This window comes from Apteryx rowi, unplaced genomic scaffold, assembly GCF_003343035.1.
Source record: "Apteryx rowi isolate R43461 unplaced genomic scaffold, aptRow1 scaffold_66, whole genome shotgun sequence".
NCBI classification, from domain to species: Eukaryota; Metazoa; Chordata; class Aves; order Apterygiformes; family Apterygidae; genus Apteryx; species Apteryx rowi.
Window position 1 is genome coordinate 2,447,002 of NW_020450938.1, and position 24,380 is coordinate 2,471,381.

A 24,380-nucleotide genomic window follows, 5' to 3' on the forward strand; every position below is an offset into this window, starting at 1 on the left:
ACAACATCAGATAAACCACCCAAAAGCAAAGGAGAAAGCAAAAAGAGAATGAAAGATTCAAAACCAGTGACTTTTCAGAAGAAAAAGTTTTTGATTAAGATGCTTTGGGATAAGCTTCTGATCACAATACTTGCACGTACATAAAGCCCACATGTTGCTGACAAAACACTTGTGGGCTATAGGTATGTAAATACAGTATATTTTTTTCTTGTTATTAGAGACTGAAAAGGCATCCACTTGTATAATGTTCAACTGAGCATGAAAATTGTTGTATGCAAAATAAAGCAAAATTAAGAACTTTTATTTTTTGTTTTGAGTGGTAGTTATCTTCATATTAGAACTGCTCTCAGAAACTAATCCCTGGCTTTTTCATCATTCTTAGTCTTCTGAAAAATCACTTTTTAAACTAGTTTCTCAGAAGAACTGGGCATGCAATTTCCTTGTGCAGCACAGCTTTCAGAGTTGAACATGCACACTGAACTTCATTCTTAGATTTCATACTGGATTTGCTGCACGATTTGTAATAATACAGGATGGATTAAATTAACAAGCTCTGAATCCAACATGTATCACCAACTATCTCAGATACAGGCTGGAACGATTTTTCCCCCCTCCATAGTTGTAGCTGTTCCAGAAGATTTGGATCAGTTTTTCACACATCTATAACCAATTACTTCAATCTTACTTTAGGACCTTTCTGTCATAATTAAATGAGGAGCTTCTGGTTTTGAAGTAATTATATTGTCTCCTCATAGTATGCCAAATCAATTTAAAGTTCTTGCTTATCACATAGACTGTCAATAGCTTACAGGTTTTCTGTCTGCAAGGGGCCCTCTGAAATCCTAAGAGCTCCCCACGCATCAAACAGGAGTGCCCATGCAACATCCTGCAAGACTGAACATAGTTTGCCAGCACAACTGATTCAGCCTCTAACATACTCTTGCCTATTCTTTCTCAGGAGTCCATCAGGTTCTAACTTCTGGCTGTATTAATTATTCTGGAGCAGACAGAATTATCTGTCTTATCCCTTTCGCATCAAACACACCCCAAAATGGGAGACAGCAGTAGTCCATAAGTGAAAGAATCAAACTATTATTGCAACTATTGCTTTCACCAGATTCTAGGACATTACCAACTTCATTCCATTCCACAAACTTCCTATAATCCTTCCCCCCCACACACCTTCTTATTAATCTCTCTCTTCTTCTGTGCAATATGAACCCAATTTACTTATTCAAAAAACCCAAAATAACATCCTTGTTTCCCTGATGACAGCCTGTAACTGTCCAGGCACTGAATCAATCTCTATAACAGCTCCGTGTTGGCACAACTTCCCTAGATCTTGGGGTGACCAATAATTAGACAAAGAAGTTGCATACGAGAATCAGCATCAGAAACAAATTTTGTTTTGAAATCATTGCTATTCTTTCCTTCTCCCATTGTGTTTGTCGTGTGCTGATCTTCATTAAACAGCATCAAATTTCAGTAACAACGGCATGAACCTACATCAATTACCTGCTTCTACTCTGTTCCTCAGAACAGACTGTTACTACTCCGTCCTCTAGAAAAACTGCCAAAATCCAGTTCGTCTCCTCACAAAAAAAAATCTCACTACATTGATGAGAGCAAGAGAATATGAGATGATGCTATAAGGAAAAAGATTTATATAGCTTTGCAATACCTTCCAAAACTGCTCCCTTAATTTTTGTATTTTTTATTTTAAGAACTGTAACAAATTTTACAGGGCAACTCTTTGCCTTGTTCTTTGGAAGTACAGAAGCTCTAACTCAAAACTCCAGCCATTTATCTTGTCCTACAAATCAGGGCTACGTTTTCATACATGGTGGTACTTTTTTTTTTTTTTTTAACTTTAGTTTTCTGTTACATTCAACGAGGGTTGGCTTGCCAGCTGAAGCACAGACTCCAATTTACTCACAGTACTAGCAGGTCCACAAGTAGTATTGCATGATCAATTCTCATCTTTCTTCAAAATTCTGAATTTCTGCATAAGAGTTAATGATTAATAACTCTAAACAACAATTAAGAAAATAAATGTAAAAAATACCTTGAGTAAGAGATTCATCAATGCTCTGAACTGAACAGCATTGCTTCCCTCACTAGCTCCACAGACAAGTAGGTCAAAGAGACCCAAAAGAAGGTGCAGGTAGTCTTGGCTATCTTGATTCAGAGATTCAGGATTCCACCAAGTTTCTTCTAAAAATATAGATCRTTAATAAATAAGACACAGTGGATACATATAAACAACTTCGGAAACAAAAGAGAAAACAAACATCTCTACAGTTAAAAGAAAACAAGATGTTTGACTGATTCCATGCTCATAACTAAGAAACCTTTACTGATTTCAATACAATATAAACAAACTTCTGAAGACAAAAAACAATTAGCTTTCCTTCTTCACTTCAAACTGATGTTGAACGGATCACAGTTAAAGCCTTAACACTCACCTTTTGAAAAGGACAGAGGTGGTTTCAGGTCATTAATGAAGCTTTTCAACAAAAACATGAACATAGCTGAATCTTCTGCATCAACAATCTGACCACTACTGAGTTTTTCTACATATGCAGTTAACAAGTCTACTGGCACCAAAGTTTCCTGCATTACTTCAACAGACCAGTTTGGGGGAACTTCCTGCAAATGAAAATTTCATTTTAATGTATGCCTTCACAATTTCGTCCAACAGAAAACATGGCATATTTAGAATGAGAAGTTCAACAATATTTGATTTCCAACCTCAAAAGAGGTATCCTATGAACTGAATTACATTTTTGATTTCATATTTAAACTCACATCTGCAGTTATAAAGTCTATACCTGCTATTACTGCCATTATTAAGAATGTACATAAGCAAGGTAACAGAAGGGTTAAATAGAAATCTTTCTAAAAATACCTCTTTAAAGAGATTAGAAGTTACTCATAGCAGTTTGTGGACACTCAGTTTTATCCCTTCATCTAGCTCTGCTAAGGCAACAAAATCCATGTCTTTCAAATACCTGTACATATAAAATCTCTTTAATGGAATAATCTGAGTTGAGAATAACTAATTATCATGTATTGATAGATATGTCTGTGTGGCAGTGCACACAGAAACACAGCCCTGCTCATGTGGTTTTGTTACACACAAAAGACCCCAAGCTGTTTTAACAACAAAGATTAAAAAATAAATGGGAAATGTGGAAAAAACAAAACCAAATAAGCAAAAACATGCAGAAATAGTCTCTCAACACTCTTCCTGCTTCTCTGATGGCTCCTCATTCCCCCTCGTCACCTCCCAACAAGCGCTAACACAACTGCTTGCAGAGGCTGTGCAATGAACCAAAACCCAGCAACCCAGCATCAACACCTTCAATATTATTCCAAGGATTTACTTGAGACTGTAATTAATACAAGCTCTTTTTGTACTCAACTGCTTTTTTTTCCTTCCCCTACCGAACAAGCTGGAAAACCCTTTACTCAGTGACTAACAAAACTGGTATTCCTAAACAAACAATATCACACGATGCAACAGGGTAGCTCACAGATGCACTCCAAACTCAGTGCCCACCCCATAGCACTGACAGGTTGAACCACTTCACACGGTGTTAGCCTAAAGCACAAGAGTTTTTCAACTCCCATTGTGGACTTACTAGAGTGGTAAAATGTAACAGAGCAATTCTTAACAGCAGCGTCTAGTACAGCTGCCAAGTGTGCGATTTTGTTTTGAAAACAAAAGAAGCCAAGATTTTCAGTCCCTCTCAAGGTTGCTGAACTTCCTGTTCCTCCTACGAAAAAGACCCTTCCCTTAAAGGGAAAATGTCACCTCCAAAGTGTCTACACCTTACCTCTGCAGGATGACAACCTTCAAGATTTCGTATTTTTTCATCCAAGAAACGGAAAACTCTGATAGCCACTGAAAAATAACTTTCCTTCCTCTGTGAATTGCAGCAGCACTGAACAAGCACGGAACCAATTATATGAGCAGTTACTTTCTGCCTCACACTGTCAGACTCCATTTCAGCAACAAGTATCAGACCATCAACCTTGGAAAAGGGAGGGAAGGAACAAGAAGTCTGTAAGACAGTAAGACTTTGCTATGACTTTACACCATGTTTCATTTGCATGTCCAATTAAATCTCTGTTACCTTTTATCATTGGTAAAAAATTACTGTGATGTAATGGTACTTTTGGAATCCAGGAATGCACAAACATCAGTATCTATGAGCTAGCCAAAGTTATACAAGTTTATTCTCTATAAGATTTTTTTTTTTCCCAAGAAACCAAAAATTCATGGAATTTCGTTACACTAATAATTTGTCCAAACAGGTAACTGCTTCACTTGTTACTTTCTTTAATTTAAAGCAGAAATTTATTTCTACCAAGATTGTATTGGAGTTATGCAATAAATATATTTTCCTAGCAGCTTGATGATGACATCTTAATGCCAAGAACAGCACATATCAAGTTCCTCCATATCACATTCGTTCTACTACAGTAACCACCTAGAAAGTAAGATCTCTTAAGGTTAGGGTAACACGGCACACACACCATTTGGAGTAGTAAGGCAGGGTCCCCTGAAGTCATATTCTCAGAAAATAGCAGAATCATTTTCTTGTTGACCACTCCAATCAGCTCTGCAGACTTGCTAGATTTAATTGCTTCTTCAAGAACTATTCCAAGGGGGGGGGGGAGCGGGGGAGGGGGGAAATCAGACAAGGTGGATAGATAAATCACATATTAAAACACTGGCAGCTCAACAACATTTAGAAACAGTGAGAAACATACTAGACAATTTCTTCACCGTAGACTTGAATGCTCTTCCTGCTCAGCTCTAAGAGTTCTGATTCTGCCCCCACACATTACCCTTGCACTTATCTTCACCTTGTTTTTTTATCCCTTGTTTCTCTTTGCTCTTCTCTGTATCAGGAAGTTTATTTTGCTGAGCACAAGAAAGTCTACCATTTCCTTCAAGAAAACAACTCCTTTTTTTCATTTTGTCTAGCCACCTATTGCTGATAGCTTCCTTCACACTTCAGCTCAATTTACAAAAAAGGCTAAGCCTCAAAACAGCAAGTCTAAGAAAATAATTCCTTGATGAATTACAGTGGTTAATACCACTGCAAGACCACCTCATTTCATATCAATGTATGACTGCAAAACACAAGCAAAAAAGCTCATAAGAGCTTTTAAAAAAACCTGTAATCACACTGTTAGCATAACTTGTTAATGCTAGCCAGTCTCCTCCTATTCGCATTAAGATTCAATAAGCATAAAGATCTAAATTATCACAGTTTTTCTTTTATCAAATTAATTACAATTAATACTTTACCTTCTGGCCAACCTTTCAGTAAAGGGTGTAACAAGCAGAGACCAGATTCTGACAAGCATACTGCCATTTTCCATTCTGAAGATTTTGAATTTGCATTAGTGATTACCATAAAAGGTAACAATTGCATTACTGCTTCATTTAGTAGTTCTTTTTTCTCTTTCAAAATCTCTTCTTTGACTAAAATTTGTATTGCTCGCTCCAGAACCTTATACCTAAATGAAAAAAACAAAAAAACAACCCCCCCCACCATTGAAAAACTACTGCTCAATCATATCAGCAACAACATCTGTTTGGTTTGGTCTCAACTTTCTACGCTTTTCAGAATCCAAACAGCAAGTAAGAACAAATAAGGAATTCAGGGGAAATGGTGCAAATAACTGCAAGTTGCTCTTATAACTCAGCATAGATGTATCATAAAAGTAGTTGCAAAGTCAAAAATACTTTTTAAAGCATTGTTTAAAATTATTTAATTATTTAAACAGAAAGAAAACAGACTGAAAAAAAGCCCACAAACATACCACTTTCCATCCTTTGAAAGATCAACTCTCTGAAAGATGTTCAAAAGACTTGAAACTACTATTTCTGGATTGACTTCTTTTCTGAAAATCTGGAAAGTAATAAAGAGAAAGAAATGAAAGTATAATAAAACAAAACATAATTTACCATATCAAAATGGAAAGTGCATCTGCCATACCAAGATGACTGAYTGAACTCCTAGTGATGAGCATGTACTAAAAACATTATTCATGAAAACAGATGTTATGTGGATGGGCAGCATGCCCTCTTGTAGGGAGAATTTATCTTAATGCAGAAATGTTTGGCAAAATTGGTAAACATACAATAAGCAGAACATTTTATAATTTAGTAAGAATTTTTACTTTACGTAGCATATGACAAAAAAATAAGGCACACTAGAAAAAAACATTAAAGTTTAAACACTCACACACTTCTATTCATATCTTTTCATGATTGAGAATGAATGAATGCACAAAACCAATTATATTATTGCTAATAATATTCTCAGCTACTACTAGCAGAAATAATAAAGAAAGACTGTTACTGCAGTGGGAAACAATCAGTACAATGCATACCAGGGTCCTATCCAGTAAAACTGAGCTGGAGTTTAGGACGTGGCTACAATCAGCTGACCAAATGACTCCCATATGGAAAAACTCAACGGGGCAATTCTAACTAGAGTAATGACTTGTCATTGCACCATTTTTCATTCAAGGGGCAGATGACGTGGTTTGCATTTTTACAAAAGAATGTATGGGATAAGCAGAAGCACACTTCAAATAATAATCAAAGATTAAAATATGCTTTAGTAGCTACACAGAAAACCATAATACCAAGACAAAATAAATTCAGTCAAACTACAAGTGCTTTGGGAAACACCAAGAAGCGGAAATTTGAGGGAAAAGTAAGTGTGAGGAGGTAAACAACAAAAGCCTCCTAAAATGCATGATGCTTCATCTGGTTAAAGGACAAAAGCCATAAACCAAAGAGATGAGTAGAAGGACACAAAGGGTCATTACAAGGAATAGATTCCAGACATGTATTTAGAACCAGCTAAAACCTCACCTGATGCATCAAAATATACACACTTACCTCCAAAGCACTGAAAGCAGACATTACAACATCTTTGTTGTCATCCTTAAGCCGCCCAAAGATCGCTTCTTCTATGAAGGACTGATCAAAGCCTTCCTGGGGGGGGGGAAANGAAAAAACAGCTAAAAAAAAAGTTTGTTGGCAGCAAAATTTAAAGGTTTTAAATGAAATATTTGAATCCTAGCACAAAAAAGTGGTAACGTCATTGAAATTAAACCTCAAATAACTGACAGGCTAACTTTCAACAACAAAAGAAAGAAAAACAGAAGTAGCCACTAACTTAGACTAGACTACAAGTAGCTCCATAACCAAAAATATATCCAGACCCTGGAACAGAGGGAGCAATGGTGACAGGAGCTAACTGGAAACACCAAGCAAAACATCAGGATGATATTTCAAAATAGCTTAATGTAGCACTTGTCTTCAACTGATATTTCTGGCACACAGCTTTTTCAAGACATTTTATGTTAYGTAAGTTTTACAAGTGAGAGATTGAAGACACAAACCTTTGATGTTTCAATAATGTCTTTCAAATGCTGAACAGCCAGGACTCGCACAGCTGGCTGGGGATGATTCAAACTAAGCAGAAGAGAGGTATCAGAGTCTTCCAGAAACTGAAACACAGATTTCAGAGTGACTCACTGCATGTTAAAAATACTTTAAGTATATGTAAGGATAATGAGAGAGACTCAGCAATCTTTTAGACCAGAGGAGAACCTGTGTAATTCAGACTACAAAGTGTCAACTGCAGTACAATGATGGAGCATAACTGTTTCAAATATGGTCTTCCTTATGTTAGCAGCCAGTTTTTGGAACATAGCTTGAAAAGTACAGTAAGCCACAGATACATTTTCGTCCTAGAAAAACACTACACTTATCTAAGGATTCTGAGAAAGCTCTAGTGACACAGCCAATATGACAGAGCACAGACAGAAACTGTTAAAAAGGCATCCCTGCCAATTCAATTGCCTGTACCTTATCTCAGGAGCCTTAAAGGCTCGAACAGTCATATACCTTCATTCTCCATGCGTTGTCTATTTTTTTTTTAAATCCACTTGCTCAGTCACAGAACCTGTGCCTTCCTTAAATCAGTACAAAATATATTAAAGCACTATTTTATATAGTTTATCTTTTCCCGTGTGCTTTCAGTCATTGCAAACAACAGGCACAATACTAATCATCTTTTAAAAAGAAAAAAAATAACCCCAAAGTTCCTTAAACAAATTTGTTGTGCTCACACTTATTCAATATTACAGCTGAGTTTCAGTTACTCTTCAGAAACTGCACAGGAAAAACTCTGTAGTCCCTATATTCCTCCATGTTACTGACTGCAAGCATTTGTAAAATCAAGACAACAAAAAGGACCAAACCACCGTCTCTCAACTGGGATAAATTTGTTTTTCACCTCCCCCAAAACGGAGGCTTTGACACTCTCAAAATTCTTAAGCAAGATGAGGCCTTGCTGAACACCACCATGTTGTCATTATCTACCTGTAGAGGATTAGTAATGGGAAAGTTCACAAGGGAAAAAATCATTGATAGCAATCAGAGGGGGAGGTGGAAATGTGTACATTTTTATCATGGAAAAAAGCTCACACTCATGACTGTTCATGATAAATGGGAACTCTAAATATTTGATAGGTTTTGATTTGATCACAGTTTTGATCAAGCCCCTCAAATCTCACTTGAATAAGGGTTTTTGTGGGGAGGGCGGAGATKTGTTTAAACAGGAAAACAGAGAACAGCACACTGCCAAAACACCAGCCTTCTGGCAGCATAACCGGATAAGAGCTAGACTGAGGAACTGACCTTTTACCCACCTTATACTTGCTACAGCTTAATGAAAGAGAAATAAATTGGTGAAAAAGAATTTGGTCAGCCTGATCTGTAACATCTTCCAGATACTCCTCCAAAACAGAATCTAAAGCTTTAGGATACCTGCCAACAGGAGAAAAAAAAAAATCCACGGAGTGTTACTGAAGAACATGTATTTGCTAGAGAAATACAAGGAAATACAAGGAAGCTGAAAGCACATGCACTCGTCTAAACCAACTATTATAAGTAGCTTTGCAAAAGCAATTAACCATTATGTCTTAACACAGATGATACGCAACCCTCTAAGATAAATAATGAACAGACAAGTTCATGCTACATAGCAAAAAGCCATACAAAGCCAGCAGCTCTGTGTCCAGGTACAACAGAAATGACAAAATATACATGGATAGCTTAAATATAATTTAGACAAAGATTAGGAGTCAGTTGCTTTTACTGTATTTATCTGGGCAAGAATAGTCCCTTTTATGCCTAGTAAGTTAAAGTTATAGTTGGTCTCATCATTCTACACATCGTGGGTCTGGCATAGAAAAACAGAACTTACTTTCTCTCAAGAAGTCTGATAAGAGGAAGCAGCTTCTGATTGAGTGCAGCCATTTTGGTGGGATTAGATTCAATCTCTGTACCATATGAGATAAACTCTTCAAGAATCTTGCTACAATTACAAACAAACAAACAAAAAGGCCATAATTTTTAGGAAAATAGTTTTAATTAGTGTTACAGAACATGCTGCTAAAGACGTTAGAGTTAATACACATTAACTATTACAAGTAAAGCTTTGCCCCTGACCTGCAGTTTCACTCTTTGTCTCACAAGTACTCCTATAACTGCTAAAAGGGTGGCTATTTTGGACTACTGAATGCCTGAGTTTCAACATCCAAGTTTGGAGTTGACATAAGAACTCAGAAGAACATGACACTAAAAGACATGGTCATATAATTCTAATGACATTGTCAAATATTAGTTATTATATCAGAAGTGACTGCTGTGCTATGGGGAAAAAAAAAAAAAATCTAAGTTAACTCACGAGGCCAATAGGCGATCTAAATCCTTTTCCAGTGTTATACTCTGAAGAATAGCTTCAAGATGTCTGATGTAAATATTATTCTCTCTCTCCTCAGATTCTTCTTGTTCCTCTAAGAACAAAACATACAATCATAGAAGATGAACATCAGTTTGAGAATAATCTCTCCATACTGATTAAAACTAACAGCTTGTATAAGCAGTATCATCTGGTGAACCGAGCACTGAAGGCAGCAATGTTTATCCATTGCTAACACTAACTCTCAGCGTGTGCTGCTAGCAATGCTTCACACTGATGTCATTAAAATGTTGAAGGCTGTATCTCTACCAATAAACTCAAGTATGCTTTGGAACATTCCAGATCTGTTATCCACTACCTGTGTTAACAAATTGCTATCATGTTCCCCAGCACGAATCTGGCCCTTTTCAACTAAAGGGCTTTCCCAACCATGACTGGGCAATTAAAACAGCCCACAGTGCATGCAGCCACCCTGTTTTGCAGACTAACTAGTACACACACAAGCCACTGCATGCCATTTGACCGCATTGCCCAGGAGCATTCCCAGGCACATTTAATTTACTAAGCTAAACACAGATGTCCATCACTTAAACTACATATGGAGTACATGGGATCTACCTGTCTTCTATGCACAGGACTGAAATCATGGATTTTGCCATACTAGACTTCTTTAAGAGTAAGAAATTTCATACATCAAAAGTAAGTTACTACTGAAATGTTGCAAATCAACATCTAAATCAAAGTGACATAGATATAGGAATGCCTAAAATGGCATCCTCTGTAAGAACTGGGAAAACAAAATGCAACACACAAAAAGCACAGCCAGGTCTTCACATGTATTGGTGCAGTTTTCATAGCAGCAGCAATTAGAATTACATAGCTAAGATTTACCACAGCAATCTGCCTATAAGACTCTACAAAACACTGAATATATATGCTAACTTACCTGTATTGCATCTAATGACAGTGCAAACAAGGTGAGGCAACAGGTAACCCAGAAGAGGAGAGAGATCATAGCTTGCTGAAAGGCCTTGCAAAAGTGTTACCAGTTCTGGGTTGCTGCACAGGTAATTAAATGGCCTGCACAAAGAGCAGGGAAGAGAAGGGAAAAAATGCACATTGTTCCCAATTACCAACATTTTCAAACCATGTAGAATTCCTAAGGATTCAATTTTCAGCATCAATCAACAACTTCATTGTAAATAAACGCTGAAAAAATCTAAAGGGTACCAATTACTAATTGCCAGAGTGGTATTGGCACATTTCATATTCTACAAGAAAACAGACTACTGCCACTTGTGTTGAACATAGACGCTGCATCAGCACAGCCAATATCCTTATGTTTTCAAGAAGTTGATGGTACAAGGGAAAATATTTGCATGGATCACATGAAGACCTATCCTCAGAAACACCTCTTTGTCCTTTGGCTATGTACTATTAGACACAGTAAATTCCAGGACCTATGTGGAAAAAAAAAGGTAGAAAGTAGAGCATTGTGAAGAGCACATCACCTATTCAGTGGTAGCAAAAGGAAAGGAGGAGAAATAACAGCAACTCAATGACAGAAGCTCCTCAAAGAGCAAAGTAATCTCACTTCCTGCTAATGGAAGTTTCTCTCATTTTATCTCCCTTCACATCCACCTGGCTGTCACTGGCTGGGTGTTGTGCAATGCATCCAGCATGCCTGTCCTTAGCTCCTCACTTCTCAGCTTTTAACCCATGTCTCTGTTCCATGACTGTTTCCAAGTATCTAGGAGATCAGTGTGCATATCCCAGCAGAGAAAAGATTGAACCTACTGGAATACCCACGCAAATTTCTCCAGCAGCAAGTAAACTCCCTGTAGTGTTCAGGACTTCCACCACTGTGTCTGACAGCATGTAACAGCACTAGCTAACAAACTGTCTCGGGTTGGAACAGAGAGACTGAGGGAGATGAAATACCACAAGTACTTCTGAAAGAACACCTGACTTTGGGGACCAAAGAAACRATGGTATGGAAGCACTAACACTTCAGATGTAAAACTATACAAACTCAAAGTCCTTCCATTCAGGGGACAATTTCTTTTCTCCAAGCTGTTCAAATAACTCCAGATTTGCACTACCATTATCACATTAGCTTCTCTTCCAGGATTCCCATTTTCAAGATAACCTCTTACTGACAGGCTTCAGTTTTGTATGTTGAAAGCGATCCCTTACTGAAAGGGGTGACAACCGAGGGACCAAAACCCACAGACTTGCACTACAGCTCATTTGCTGTAACGAGCATACAAATTTTCAAAGCACAAAGAAGAAATCTCAGATTCCTTCGGAATATCAGCTATCCAATAGCTGATATTTCCAATAGGAAAATACTCCTTTAATGAGCAGGATGAAAACATTCAAATTATCAAAGTGCAATCTAAGCTTTAAAAGGAGGGAACTCAACTTTTTTCCAAGGTTGTCTCCTTTCTGAGTTTGCAGAAGAAGGTTCAAACATGCCACGCCTTCCCTGGCTAATGAAGGCACTTTAGACAATGTCTTGCTTATTTGTAACATCAAGGAATGCACCAAGGAGGTTTCCACTGTCACTTTTACTGTCATCTGGCAGATTATCATGTATGTTGCAGCTCTGTAATCCTGTACAGAGGATTTCAGACCCTAGGAAAACAGAAAGAGATAAAGATGCATTTTTGACACATGTAAATTAAAAAAGGAAAAAAAAAAAAACCAACAACCCAAGCATATTAATATAAAAATCATTTTCATCCCAACATCCATGGAATCACTCTACCTTTTTTTCAGTGTGTTAACTCTTAAATAAACCATAAACTCAATTTGAAGAAGAAAATGCTGTCATGTATGGTACACATATGCAAAAAGGCACACATTCATTAACAGAGCAACATTCCCATATGCTGGAGCAAAGAAGGCAGCAAAGCAAGTTGTCCACTCTGACTCCACTTCCACATTGTTTACCACAGTAAGTCTCTAATGTGAAGAGGTTTATTTAGGCTGTGTATACAGTTCTCACAGCTCCATTCCTCATGCAAAGTAGGAAATAGAGAACAAAGTTCTTAAAATGCTCATCTGAGGTTTGAGGAAACATTTATTAGCCATGAACCTTCACCTGCCTGATGCATCAAAGCAGGGTACAAGTGGTACAATACATTTCATATACACTCTACCTTGCACAGCTGTGACTGTCCCTCTTGAATGTTAGCTGCAGGAAGCATGTTAGCAAAACACAGTACATGTCAACACACAGGAAGGAAAACAAGGCTTCAGGTACCTTTTGGATGTAAGGGAGCAGCATGGAGACTATACTGTCTGTTATCTTCTCCATTGCCCCAAGAGCAGACACAATGGTGGAAGCATAAAATGCAAGAAGAACTCTCAGTTGAGCTGAGTTGCCAGGATATTCTGAAAAGACCTAGACCATAGAAAAATAGTTGTTCAGACATCAGGAAAAGTGTAAAGACAAGCATGGCTTCTCAAAAAAGCGCAAGATTTCAATCCTCTGACATATAAACTCTACCAACTCCTGCTAGCATGACTGAAGGGATCACCTTCTCCAGGACCCACACTAGAGGCTACTGCTTCACCTTGCAGACCAGGTAGAACGAAATGGGTACTACTCCTCAGCTACTGCAGTTTATCATAATAAGGTAAACTTAAACCACTTGTGATTTTGGTGTTATGCTCAAGACTGTGAACTGGACAGCTGAAAAGCTAACAGATGTATGTTTAGTTTTAACACTCCTACTATATGTTTGAACAATCCCTATAATCACGTCTGCTTTGCTTACTTTGATAGTACATACATTCTAGTTCTCTAAATAACTGGGACTGCTATATGTACTATCTTTCCAAAAAAAAAGACAAGTTTTCTTTTTGATATTAACTGCAAATAAAACAAAAAAAGACCATTTAACCTCCTAGAACAAGGAAGGTAACATTCTCAACTTTAAGTTCTCATTACTTTTGAAAACATACACTTACAACATCCATGACCACCCCAAAAGAGGGATTTGACAGTGCCATCCATTTGATTACCCCCAAATTCAAAGCATAATTATAAACAAATGGCAGGAATGAGCTCATAAAAGAAATGAAGAAAGTGAATTTGTTCTTYAAGTAACGCAGTATTGCCAAATTGTTTTGTCATGGTTCAATAGTTCTTAAAAATCTCCTTATAGCAATTTCTGATAGATGCCATCTATATAAATAATAAGAAAAAAAGATTTTCATATTGTTTATTGGTATGAGTCCTTTTACTGATTGACACACAATTAAAAGTAGTAAATTGTATAATCTTATACAAATATAAAGATTGGGAAAGCAATACACAAATATTGTTCTAGAATAAATAAATGGACAACCTTCACGGATTTTGCCACCAGTCTGCAGATGAAATCCATGAAATCCAGGTCTTTGTAACAGTGTGTAATGAGAGTACCCCTTGCCAGTGGGACTCCAGGTTTCTTTCCATGGTTTAAAAAAAATAAAATAAAATAAATAAATTAGAATACTCTAGGGTAAACTGAAGCAAAGCACCCAACATAAAAATTAATATAATCTCTTAAAATTAAACCTAGTGATCAGATAACACTGTTCAAATTGAAATAAGCAATGGAAACCCACGCACCTCTCTAGCATTTTTTATATCCACATTAAGATACTTAATGAATAGCATTATATATAGTCTATATTCAAATAAACAGATATTTTAGTAGTTGACATGCCTTCCTAGCAGTAACAAATACTGGCACCTTAAAAGCATACTTTATCTTTGCAAAAACAAAGAGTTATTACAATCAAATCTTTTTATAATTAACTTTATATTTAAAGAAAGATAGCAGAAACAACAGGTGGGCATTCAGGCTCCAATTCTGCAATTAAATCTTTCAGTACAGCCCTACAACTAACCACATAAACAGGTGGAACACATTCATAAAGCCAGTAGAAGAGTCAGGATATTATTAATAAAGTTCCTCATATTTCTCCTAACTTGCATCTGTTAAGTACTTTACCCTTATTGGATTCAGCCAGTGCCATTTATGAGTTGGATTTTTTATATTTAAAAGCTGAATAACTCTCACAAATAGCTTAGTCTCATGATATGGCAAAACACAACCAATCAAACTGTCTTGATTGTAGAGATGGATGTGAAATCTAAGAAAAAACAAACATATATATACAGTTAAAAATTCTCATGAAGTTGAAAACAAAGACCCAGCCATGTTCTTCTCGGAACACCTGGCCTGCTTGTTTTCAGGCAAGACCACAGGAGATTACCACGTTGAATCAGTGAGCCTACCTACAGTCCCAAATCCAACGGTGGCCACTAGCCCAGAAGTGTAGAAAGACATTACAAGAAAGAAACTGTACTAGCAGATTTCTTCCTCACTCTCCTAATTTTATGTCCCTACAGGACATAAGTTTACCTTAGTTTCTTCTGTATAGATTTTAATACTAAACTAGGCAGTACAACAATTTAGTATGAATTTCAGTACAAAACATAAAATGTTGTAATTCAAAGGCTCTATCAACAGCAATCATCCACTCAYTCTTTCATGATATGAAATATCACACTTTCTGCATCTGGATATGTCAATTTATATAAAGACAACAACACTTTACAATACCTGGTTTACTTTCCCTCACACCTTCTTATGTGACCTTGAAATAAGAATATTTATCTCATTATCTTATAATACAGGGGTGTGACATTCACAGCTTATATTGAAAAGCTGCTATTTTACACAGCCCTTTTCTTAAAGCTTACATAAATGCCTCTCTAGATGCTCTGTAAGGTGGCTAGAGCTAGGCAAATTTGGTGGAAGCCAGGCAAAGAAATAATTGCTTTTACACAGATTATCATGGAATCATCAACAATCAACATCTTCACAGAAATGTATCAGAAGACAAAAATCTAATTTGGAAAGAATTACATCTGGCTCCATAAAGACAAAGCCTGAACTGCTATTTTAAGCATTTTAATTTGTATTTCCAGTAAACTCTGGTAACATTGTTAAAAGTTATTCTTATCAGGAAAAAAAATCTTGCCTTTCTAGTAGCCTTTCCTATTGACATGTAGGGTAGTTAGTGGATTACCTGTGAATTAGCCATTCAAGGCACTTTTGGGCTGGCTTAAGCATGAAGTAAGGGGACAGATGAGTCAGGAACAATGAAATATTCTGATTCAGCTGCTGATTTACTGCTTTAGTCTGAACACTGCGTTCGAGGCCTTTGGACATGGAACTGAACAAACTGTGCTGGAACACTTCAAAGGTAGGATCGATCCCCATCAGCTCTTCTAAGCCGGTGCACCCTGTGGAAAGGACGGAAGAATGTCTTAAATGAAACAGTTTTAATCACCAGTCCTACTCGTCTACCTCCTCAATGACATACCCAACCTCCATGCTCTACAGGTATATGTCATTCTTACTGAGCAAACCAAACCAAACAGTAACAGATCTAACACTAAAACTTTTGCTACATTTAAAACATTTCTTAACTGATGAGGATGAAGGACACTAAAAGGTATTAGCAGTGTGCTCTTGCAGCAATGAAGGCCAACAGCATTTTTGGCTGTATTGGCAAGAGTGTAGCCAGCAGGTCAAGGGGAGTGATCCTTCCCCTCTACCTGGCACTTGTGAGACTGCATCTGGAGTACTGTGCACAGTTTTGAGCTCCCCAAGAAAAACACTGACATACTGGAGTGAACCAGTAGAGSACCACCAAGATGATCAAGGGACTGGAAAATGACAAACCAGAAAACTGGAGAGAACTGGGTTTGTTCAGCCTTGAGAAGAGAAGGCCAAGTGGAAATCTACTGCTGTCTACAACTATCTAATGGGACAGTGTGGGTTATAGAGAAGATGGAGCTAGACTCTTCTCAGAGGTGCACACTGGAAGGATGAGAGGCAATGGATACAAGCAGTAACATGGGAAATATGAAGTCAGTATTAGGAAGAGGGTTTTTTTGTTTTTTTTTTTTCCTATGGGGGTGGTCAAATATTGGGTCAGATGCCCAGGGAGGCTGTGAAAACCTCTGTCCTCAAACTCGACTGAACACAGCCCTAAGCAACCTGAGCTAACTGGCTCTGTGGTGAGTTGGGGTTGGACCAAATGATTTGCAAAGGTCCCTTCCAGCCTTCTATGATTCCAAATTGAAGAAGCAGGCAAGGGTACCTTTTCGAACAAGTTAAAATACAAAAGTTTATGCACAATACACACAGGAAAAAGCATACTCCACAACAGAACCATAGAAATTATTTCATTATTTTACACAAGCTTATAAATATTAATGGCTAAGCACAAAGCAGACAACTATAGAAACCAGGCAGCTAGGCAAAATATGCAAGAAATAAATGATCATATGCAAGGAGTTCCATAATGACTATTTAAGAAATACATAACTCAGAAATAGCTGTGGTACATTAAAGACAGATACATGTCTACAGTCTTGTTACTTAAGACAGATATACGCTGTCAAATGCAGCCCAGACTTTCTGCCAATTATTGTGGCTTTATAAACGGCTTTCCTATTTAAGAAATTTCATATTCCTCATTAAAGATCCGCACAAAAAAGGAAAGAGATAAGCACAAACATCTTTAAGTGTGCAAACAGAGTAATGTCTTTTTCCACTTTATATCATTTGTAACTATAAAGTTACCACAGAGCAGGATGTCAGGAGGTTTTCATGAAATCACAGAATAATTCAGGTTGGAAGGGACCTCAGGAGGTCTCTACTCCAACTCCCTGCTCCAAGTAGGGTCAGCTCTGAGGTCAGACCAGGTTGCTCAGGGCTTTAACGAGTCAGGTTTTGAAAACCTCCAAGGATGGAGACTACACAACCTCACTGGACAAACTGCTCCACTGCTTGATTGACCTCATGGTGACATCCTCATATCCAGGCTGAACCTCTCTTGTTCCAACTTATGCCCATGGTATCTTGTCTTCCTGCTGTGCACCACCGTGAAGAGCCTGGCTCCATTTTCCTCAATAACCTCCTTGTAGGTATTGTCAGGCTGCTATTAGACTTCCCCCAAAAGTTTTCTCTTCTCCAGGCTGAACAAGTCCAGACCCCTCAGCCTCTCCTCACAGGGCAAGTTCTCCAGCCCCTGACCCCCTGGGGCCCCTGCACTGAACTCACTCCAGTTTAATCAATGCTTTTCTTATATTGGGGGGCCCTAAACTGGACACAATTTTATAGATGCGATCTAACAAGTGCTGAATAGGGAGGATATAGTTTCCTTTAACCTACCAGCTGTGTTCATGTTAATACAGCCCAGAATGCTGTTGGCCTTCTTTGCTGCCAGAGCACACTGCTGGCTCATGTTCAGCTTGTTGCCCACCAGGACTTGACACTTGTCTTCGTTGAATTTCATAAGGTTCCTATTGGCCCATTCCCCTAGCCTGTCTAGGTGTCTCTAAATTGCAGCCCTGCCCTGGAGTGCATCAACTAGCCCACCCCAATTCCATGTAATCCGCAAACTTGACAAGAGCACACGCATATCACCTCCTTCAGATCTGATAAAGATGTTAAACAGGACAGGTCCCAGAACAGACCCCTGCAGTGCTCTGCTTGTTACCATCCTCCAGGTAGGGTACAACCCATTAACCACTACCTTCTGAGTCTGATCATCCAACCAGTTTTTTATTCATCTCACTGTGCACCCATCTAGACTGGGACATCCTAACTTGGATACAAAAATATTACATGAAACAGTGTAGAAAGCCTTACTAAAATTAAGATAAACGACGTGCACTGCTGTTGTCCACAAATCCAGTCTTTTTATCACAGAAGACAATCATGTCAGGCAGGCATAATTTACCCTTAGTAAATCCATGCTGAATGTTATCAACTACTTCCTCCTACATGTGCTCAGAAACAAGCTCCAAGAAAACCCACTTCATGATTTTCCCAGGAACTGAAGTGAGGTTGACTAGCCAGTAGTTGCCTGAATTATCCTTTCAGCCTTTTTTGAAGATAGGTTGTCTTTGCCATTTACCTTTTCCTAACCATTTTTTGACAGATAAACGATTCTTAAGTCACTAGGATCTAAAGAGCCAAACTCACCAATGGCAAAAAAGGTGTCCCTGTCAATAGTAGCAGCTTCCTTGCAATCAAACAGCAGCGACGCTGCTTCAGCGCGGGATAAGAGGCTGGGATCATTCTGGGGAAGAGCGAGCTGCTTCAATTGCTCCGCGAGAGACGTCATTGCTTCGTGTTTCTGGAAAAGAAATCTAAAGAAAGAAAACCAAAACAGAACCGCAGATAAAGCAACCCTTGAACAACTCGTACTTACTCCCTCTGAAAAAGACGTTTCCAACGTTTAAAGCCTGCCCCAAACAACAGCAACGCCCTGTACTCGCGGTGGCGACCCGCGCCGCCGTACCCGGGCCCCGCCGAGGCTCACCCCGCCTGCTTGGCTGCCAGCGGCCCATAGCGGTAACGGGCGCCCAACGGCCGCCGGCCCCGCGGCAGCGGTTGCTATGGAGGCACGTGCTCTCTCTCACCCCCCTCCCCGCCGCGGTCCGGGCCCCGCTGCCAGCTGCCCCTCAGGGACGCGCACACTTTGGGCTGAGCCGGGCCCAGTCTGCTCGGGAGAGAAGAGGGGACAGTGGCAGGCGGCGACACGTCCCCCCGCCCGCCCCGAGAGCGGCGGGCCCCGACACTGACCTGGCTCCGAGCCGCGCTGCCCCCCGCCACGCTGAGCCCCACGTGGGCTGCGCGCGCCGCGAACCCGGAAGCAGCAGCTCGAGCGGAAGAGGAACCTCCACCCCCGACGGGCAGGGAGGCACCTCCCTCCTCCGGCGGCGTCGGCTGCGGGCACTGAGCATGCGCCCGCCTGCCAGCCGCTACAGCGTGGCTGGGGGCGGGGCGGGGGGGAGGTGGCAGTTGAGCGCGCGCCGTTGGCGTGGCCGTTAGTGGCGGCTGCGCGCGCTCGGGCGGGTGCTGGGGTTGTGGTGTGGGGCCTCGGCGTGTAGCGTCGTGTGGTGGCTGTGTGCAGGTGCGGGGCGGGGACCGGCCGGCCTACGTTGAGGACGTGGCCGGTCCAGGTGTGAAATCCAGCAGCAGCCCCAGCGCCGAAAGGTAGAGGGAGAGGCATCAGTGGCATGTCTGTGGTAGGAGGCACTGGTGGCTTTGTGCTGAGCCCAGCAATGCAACATCCTGGTCTGTGGTGGGGGATCCACTAAGCAGGGTCAACATATAGTTTTAATGGTAAGGGCACATACAACTTGAGTTGTTCTACCCTAAGCTTTTATCATATATAGAGTAAGTCATGCTAAGGAAGGTAGAAGAATCCTATGAGCAAAAGTGCTTGAAAGCTACTGTACTGTGTGTGGTCTGTATTCTAGTTACAGGACCATAGAATAATGTAAGTTGGAAAGGTCCCCTGGAAGCCCTCTGGTCTGGCCCCAAAGCAGGGCCAGCTTAGAGCAAATCATGGAGAGTCCGAGACTTGTCCAGTTGTGTTTTGAATATCTGCAAGGATGGAAGTTCCACAGCCTCCCTCAGCCTTTGATCCAAGGTTTGGTTACCCTCAGGTTAAGGAAAGATTCCTAATATTAAAAAGCATGATGCCACCCACCATTTTGCATTTGAGGCTACGAGGTTCAGCACATTGGAGTCTTAGCASAAAGGGAACATGGCTTGTGACAATCCAGGAAAAGCCTGGAGAAAAGCAGAAATAAAACTGATTTCAGTTAATGTGAACTGATGGGCAAAATGATACCAAATCCAATAATTACAGTACTAGATCTGTAAGATTTTTCCCATATGTTATTGAGAAGCTATATAGCTATGACACAAATAACAAATTTGTTTGCCTAGTAAAGCTGCCTTATTTTGGCAGTAGAAATACAACTGATAAAAATTCAGCCTTACAGAGAATTATTTAAATCCTTAATATTACCCATTAGGAGTAGTTCCACTGACTTCAGCAAGACTGTACTAAGTTAAATGCTTCAGCATTGCTTCAGCAAGCTTGTATTAAGTTAAATGTATGTGAACCTTTGTAGGAGTGGAACCCAAGAGAAGAAATGAAGTTGGACAGCTAACTTTGTGCCTGACTGTATTTACTGGTGCCTTGTCAGAGAGAGTGTATTAACAATGCATTGTTGTGTTGCTTCTGATATGGTGTTATCTGGGTGTACAATTACAGCAATTGCTTAGCTGTTAAAAGTTGCTACCCCTGCTGTTATGTGTTAAAAGTATTTGGAGGATATTGTTGATTTATGGGATTGCTGTTATTTTTCTGATTGTTCTAGCATTGAGGTTCTGATCATCTAGCAAGTGAGCTGGCCAGGGGTGATGCAAAACAAGATGCCAATTTATTATCCTTTTTCACATTCCCTGTGGCTTCTGTACGTCTTTTTCCTTTATGAAGCCTTCATATGACCTTATTTTTAAGATAGTTTAAGTCTGTATAAATATGCGTGCTTCTGTATATTATAATAATATTTAGTATTTATAGACATAGACTCTCCAAAGTACAGAAAGCTATTTCTAAAAAAGGACTATACTACAGATACCTAATTAAAACCAGAAAAATTAGAAGTTGCAAAAGTGTTCAGGTTTTTCAGTACTCTCCTATTCTGCTGTATTCTTTCCCATAGAGGRCTGCAAGACAGGGAGTTTATATCTTTGTGCTTTCTGTTCCATCTTCATTCGGTTTCAGAGTCAAGCTGGGATTCCCTTTAGGAGGTTACCTGGAGGAGCAGAGACACCTTCTGCGGAGAGAAAAAAAAAGTGTTCTTGATCTAATTCCAGAAAAGTGTATTCTGGGAAAAAAATATAAAAATAGAAAGACTATGAGGAAATATGCTTACTTGGCTTTGTAAGTCCCTGACTGTGAGGCTTAATATCACAGAGATTTGCTCAAATTTGTATTTATGTGGGTTAAGCTCCTGAGGCCCACACTGAATACCTAAGAGGTTTTTAAATATTTTTTGTAGTTAAACTCAGACTTGTTTTGACCAGTCCACTGAGCTTCTCAGTGCCTGCATTGCCACATAGCTAGTCCATATGCATGGAATACTAGTAGCCATACCATGGCTAAGATCTATGACTATGATTGGATTTTGACAGATTGGATTCAATCTGATAAAAAATCTTGGAGTTTAAGAATACAGGTTTTCATGTGCTAATTTTTATTAGAAAAATTTATTTGTTTCAAGTGTTTTTTGTAAGCTTACTCACTCCTGAGAATTGGTATATTTGCAAAGATTTGATTGAGAAATGCAAACTCTATTAATCTTTTGATTACTTATGGAAAGATTTTGCTACGRCTGGAGGAAATAAAACCAATGTCTTTATTTTATAGTTCCTTTCCTTCCAATTCATTTCACTGGCTGTGCAGATGTACAGCTATGTCTGCATTAGTAAGTAATGCAGCCTAGTAGAATGAAATATGTAAAATAAAATAGTTGGTGCTGAGAACCCTTGTCCACACTGTACATGTTTCAGAGGTTTTAGGCGGACTAGGTCTTGTTCTGTCCTGTAGACTGAATTCCCTTTAAGTGCGCTCATGGACTCATCTTTTGCTCAATAGAATTCAATTGCAATATATCAAAATGCAGGAAAGGGATTGACGTAAATTGTACATACAATTTACTATTTACATACAAAGTCATGAGCTTGGCCAGGGTGTTTGTTTGAAGTACTCTTAAGAACTCTCAAAAACTTTTAAATTTATTTACTAAGATGTTATTTCTTTTTTTCTTCTCGTACCACCTCCTGTAACCTAGTGTATGCACCATCATTTAGGATTGTTAAAACAGTTCTGAAGCAGAAGGAAGAGGGTCACCTTCCACGTGCTCCACCATCTCTTTCTAATAATCTTGGTACATTCCCTGACACTGCCCCATGCCATTGCTAACAGGTAATGTGACTGTGCCTGACATCTTAAAATATGATGGGATTGCAATGTAATGAAGTAATATTAGAACCTTTCTAGGATATGCAAAGGAGACTGTAACCTCTTGAGAGTGTATCAAGTTCTCCAATTTTTTTAAGCAAAAGTAGGTGTTAACAGATATGTGTGTTTAATATGAGCGTATGTATGCTAACTGAGCTGTAAATCAATCCATGTTCTAGAGCAGGGAACTGAACAGCTTGCAAGCCAAGGTAAACTTCTTGTCAAGAGATATGTTTTGTTTTGCTATTGGTTGCACTAGGCATGCCAATGTTTTGCAGTTTGGGAGGCTGTGCAGTTAAATCTGGTACTCAGAGCTAATCTGTGTCCTTTGTTCTTAATTGGTATACTTTTCTGCTCTCTAATGAAAGTTCATCATGTATAAGAAGACTCCTGTAGTCCTTGAAATTGTAGTATTACTGTAATTTTTAGGAAGAAGGGAAGACCAGTGCTTTATTTAATTTAAGGCTGCACTAATGTATCTTTCTCGGTTTTCAATTCTTTCTGCTCTCTATGCCAATGCAGCAGTCACCCTTCACTTCTGGACTTCATTGTTAAATGATCCAGACAGCACCCTTCTGCAATGTATACTTTGATAAGGCCTTGAGGCCATTATTCCCTTGCCTAAGCATCTGATTGAAGCAAGGAGACTGGAGTTATTATATTATGTAGGAAAGCAAATATGTAAAATTAGAGAGTTAAGATTTGTCTTCCCTAACTACCCCTCCTTCCCTCAGGACTCGATCCTTTTATGCTTACATCAGTAAACTGAGGAGTAGCTCTGATGAGGTCAGTAAAGTTTTATGAGTGTGTAGCTGATGTAACGGGAGGCAGAAACAAGCATAATTTGGTGGTGGATGAGGTTACAGAGAATTGCAGTTCTGGTTGGAACAGGACTGAAGGGAAAAGAACTCTTTGGTTGAACTGAAGGGCTGGAAGAAGCTTGCTTGCTAGGCAGTATCAAGCATATCATCAAATTACTGACCAGTGTTGTGGACAGTATCGTGTTTCCCTGGCTCTTATTGGAAAATCTATCACAGCTTCCCCAAGCCACAAATTCTCGTGTGTGGCTGCATTCCAGATCTAATAATAAATAGAAACCCTCTGGATGGGGTGGAAGGAGGCTATTTTGGGAATTTTGCTGTATTAATGTCTTTCTGATATGATACTGTAAACTAAGATCTCTTAATCAAAATGATTGTAACACAAACTTTTAAATATTTCTTTCGGATAGCCACAAATAAACAAGCTAGGTCTGTATATGCAGAAAAAGCATTGGCTTGACAGGGGTAGGCAAACGTTGTCTTTGTAACTCTTTATTTGTATACACCCAAGGTAGGTCTAGTTTGTCCCCAGAACATCAGGGAGAATATGGAAGACGAATGGAGATGATGAAAGATGCAAGAAAAAAGCAGTCATTTCRTTGCTGAGCTATGTGATGGATTGTAGTATTTTTGATGTTTATTATGTATTGCTATAGAAAGTCAACAAGAAAGCTGGATTTCAAAGACCACACAATTATTGGAATGAAAAACAGGAAGATGTCTCTCATGATTACTGTGATTTTAGTCCTTTATTATGATGTGATATTTATTAAGTTGGGAAATAAGATGCTGTGTATATAAGCTAGCTATTTATTATTACGAAAAGATACCTGTGCCAGACAAA

General features: G+C 39.1%; 1 protein-coding gene across 3 annotated transcripts in view; it reads right to left on the bottom strand.

Moving 5' to 3' along the window:
- The window catches only part of HEATR1 (HEAT repeat containing 1), a 41,752-nt gene extending 22,210 nt beyond the window's left edge, over positions 1–19,542 (bottom strand). Inside the window, exons 1-19 of one of the 3 annotated variants that reach the window (XM_026085121.1) lie at positions 19,475–19,542; positions 18,872–19,025; positions 15,900–16,116; positions 14,816–14,957; positions 14,165–14,266; positions 13,075–13,215; positions 12,232–12,443; positions 10,753–10,886; positions 9,792–9,900; positions 9,309–9,419; positions 8,752–8,869; positions 7,438–7,545; positions 6,932–7,027; positions 5,842–5,930; positions 5,324–5,535; positions 4,543–4,664; positions 3,840–4,037; positions 2,466–2,649; positions 2,066–2,214 (exon numbers count right to left, since the gene is read on the bottom strand). In XM_026085121.1, the coding sequence (XP_025940906.1) occupies positions 2,066–2,214; positions 2,466–2,649; positions 3,840–4,037; positions 4,543–4,664; positions 5,324–5,535; positions 5,842–5,930; positions 6,932–7,027; positions 7,438–7,545; positions 8,752–8,869; positions 9,309–9,419; positions 9,792–9,900; positions 10,753–10,886; positions 12,232–12,443; positions 13,075–13,215; positions 14,165–14,266; positions 14,816–14,957; positions 15,900–16,116; positions 18,872–19,013 (2,586 nt within the window). In that variant the 5' untranslated portion in view covers positions 19,014–19,025; positions 19,475–19,542. Of the gene's footprint in view, positions 1–2,065; positions 2,215–2,465; positions 2,650–3,839; positions 4,038–4,542; positions 4,665–5,323; positions 5,536–5,841; positions 5,931–6,931; positions 7,028–7,437; positions 7,546–8,751; positions 8,870–9,308; positions 9,420–9,791; positions 9,901–10,752; positions 10,887–12,231; positions 12,444–13,074; positions 13,216–14,164; positions 14,267–14,815; positions 14,958–15,899; positions 16,117–18,871; positions 19,039–19,211; positions 19,226–19,474 lie in introns of those variants that run through there. The other 2 variants (XM_026085120.1, XM_026085122.1) reach the window with 2 other exon arrangements.
- Between the last annotated feature and the right edge of the window lie 4,838 nt (positions 19,543–24,380).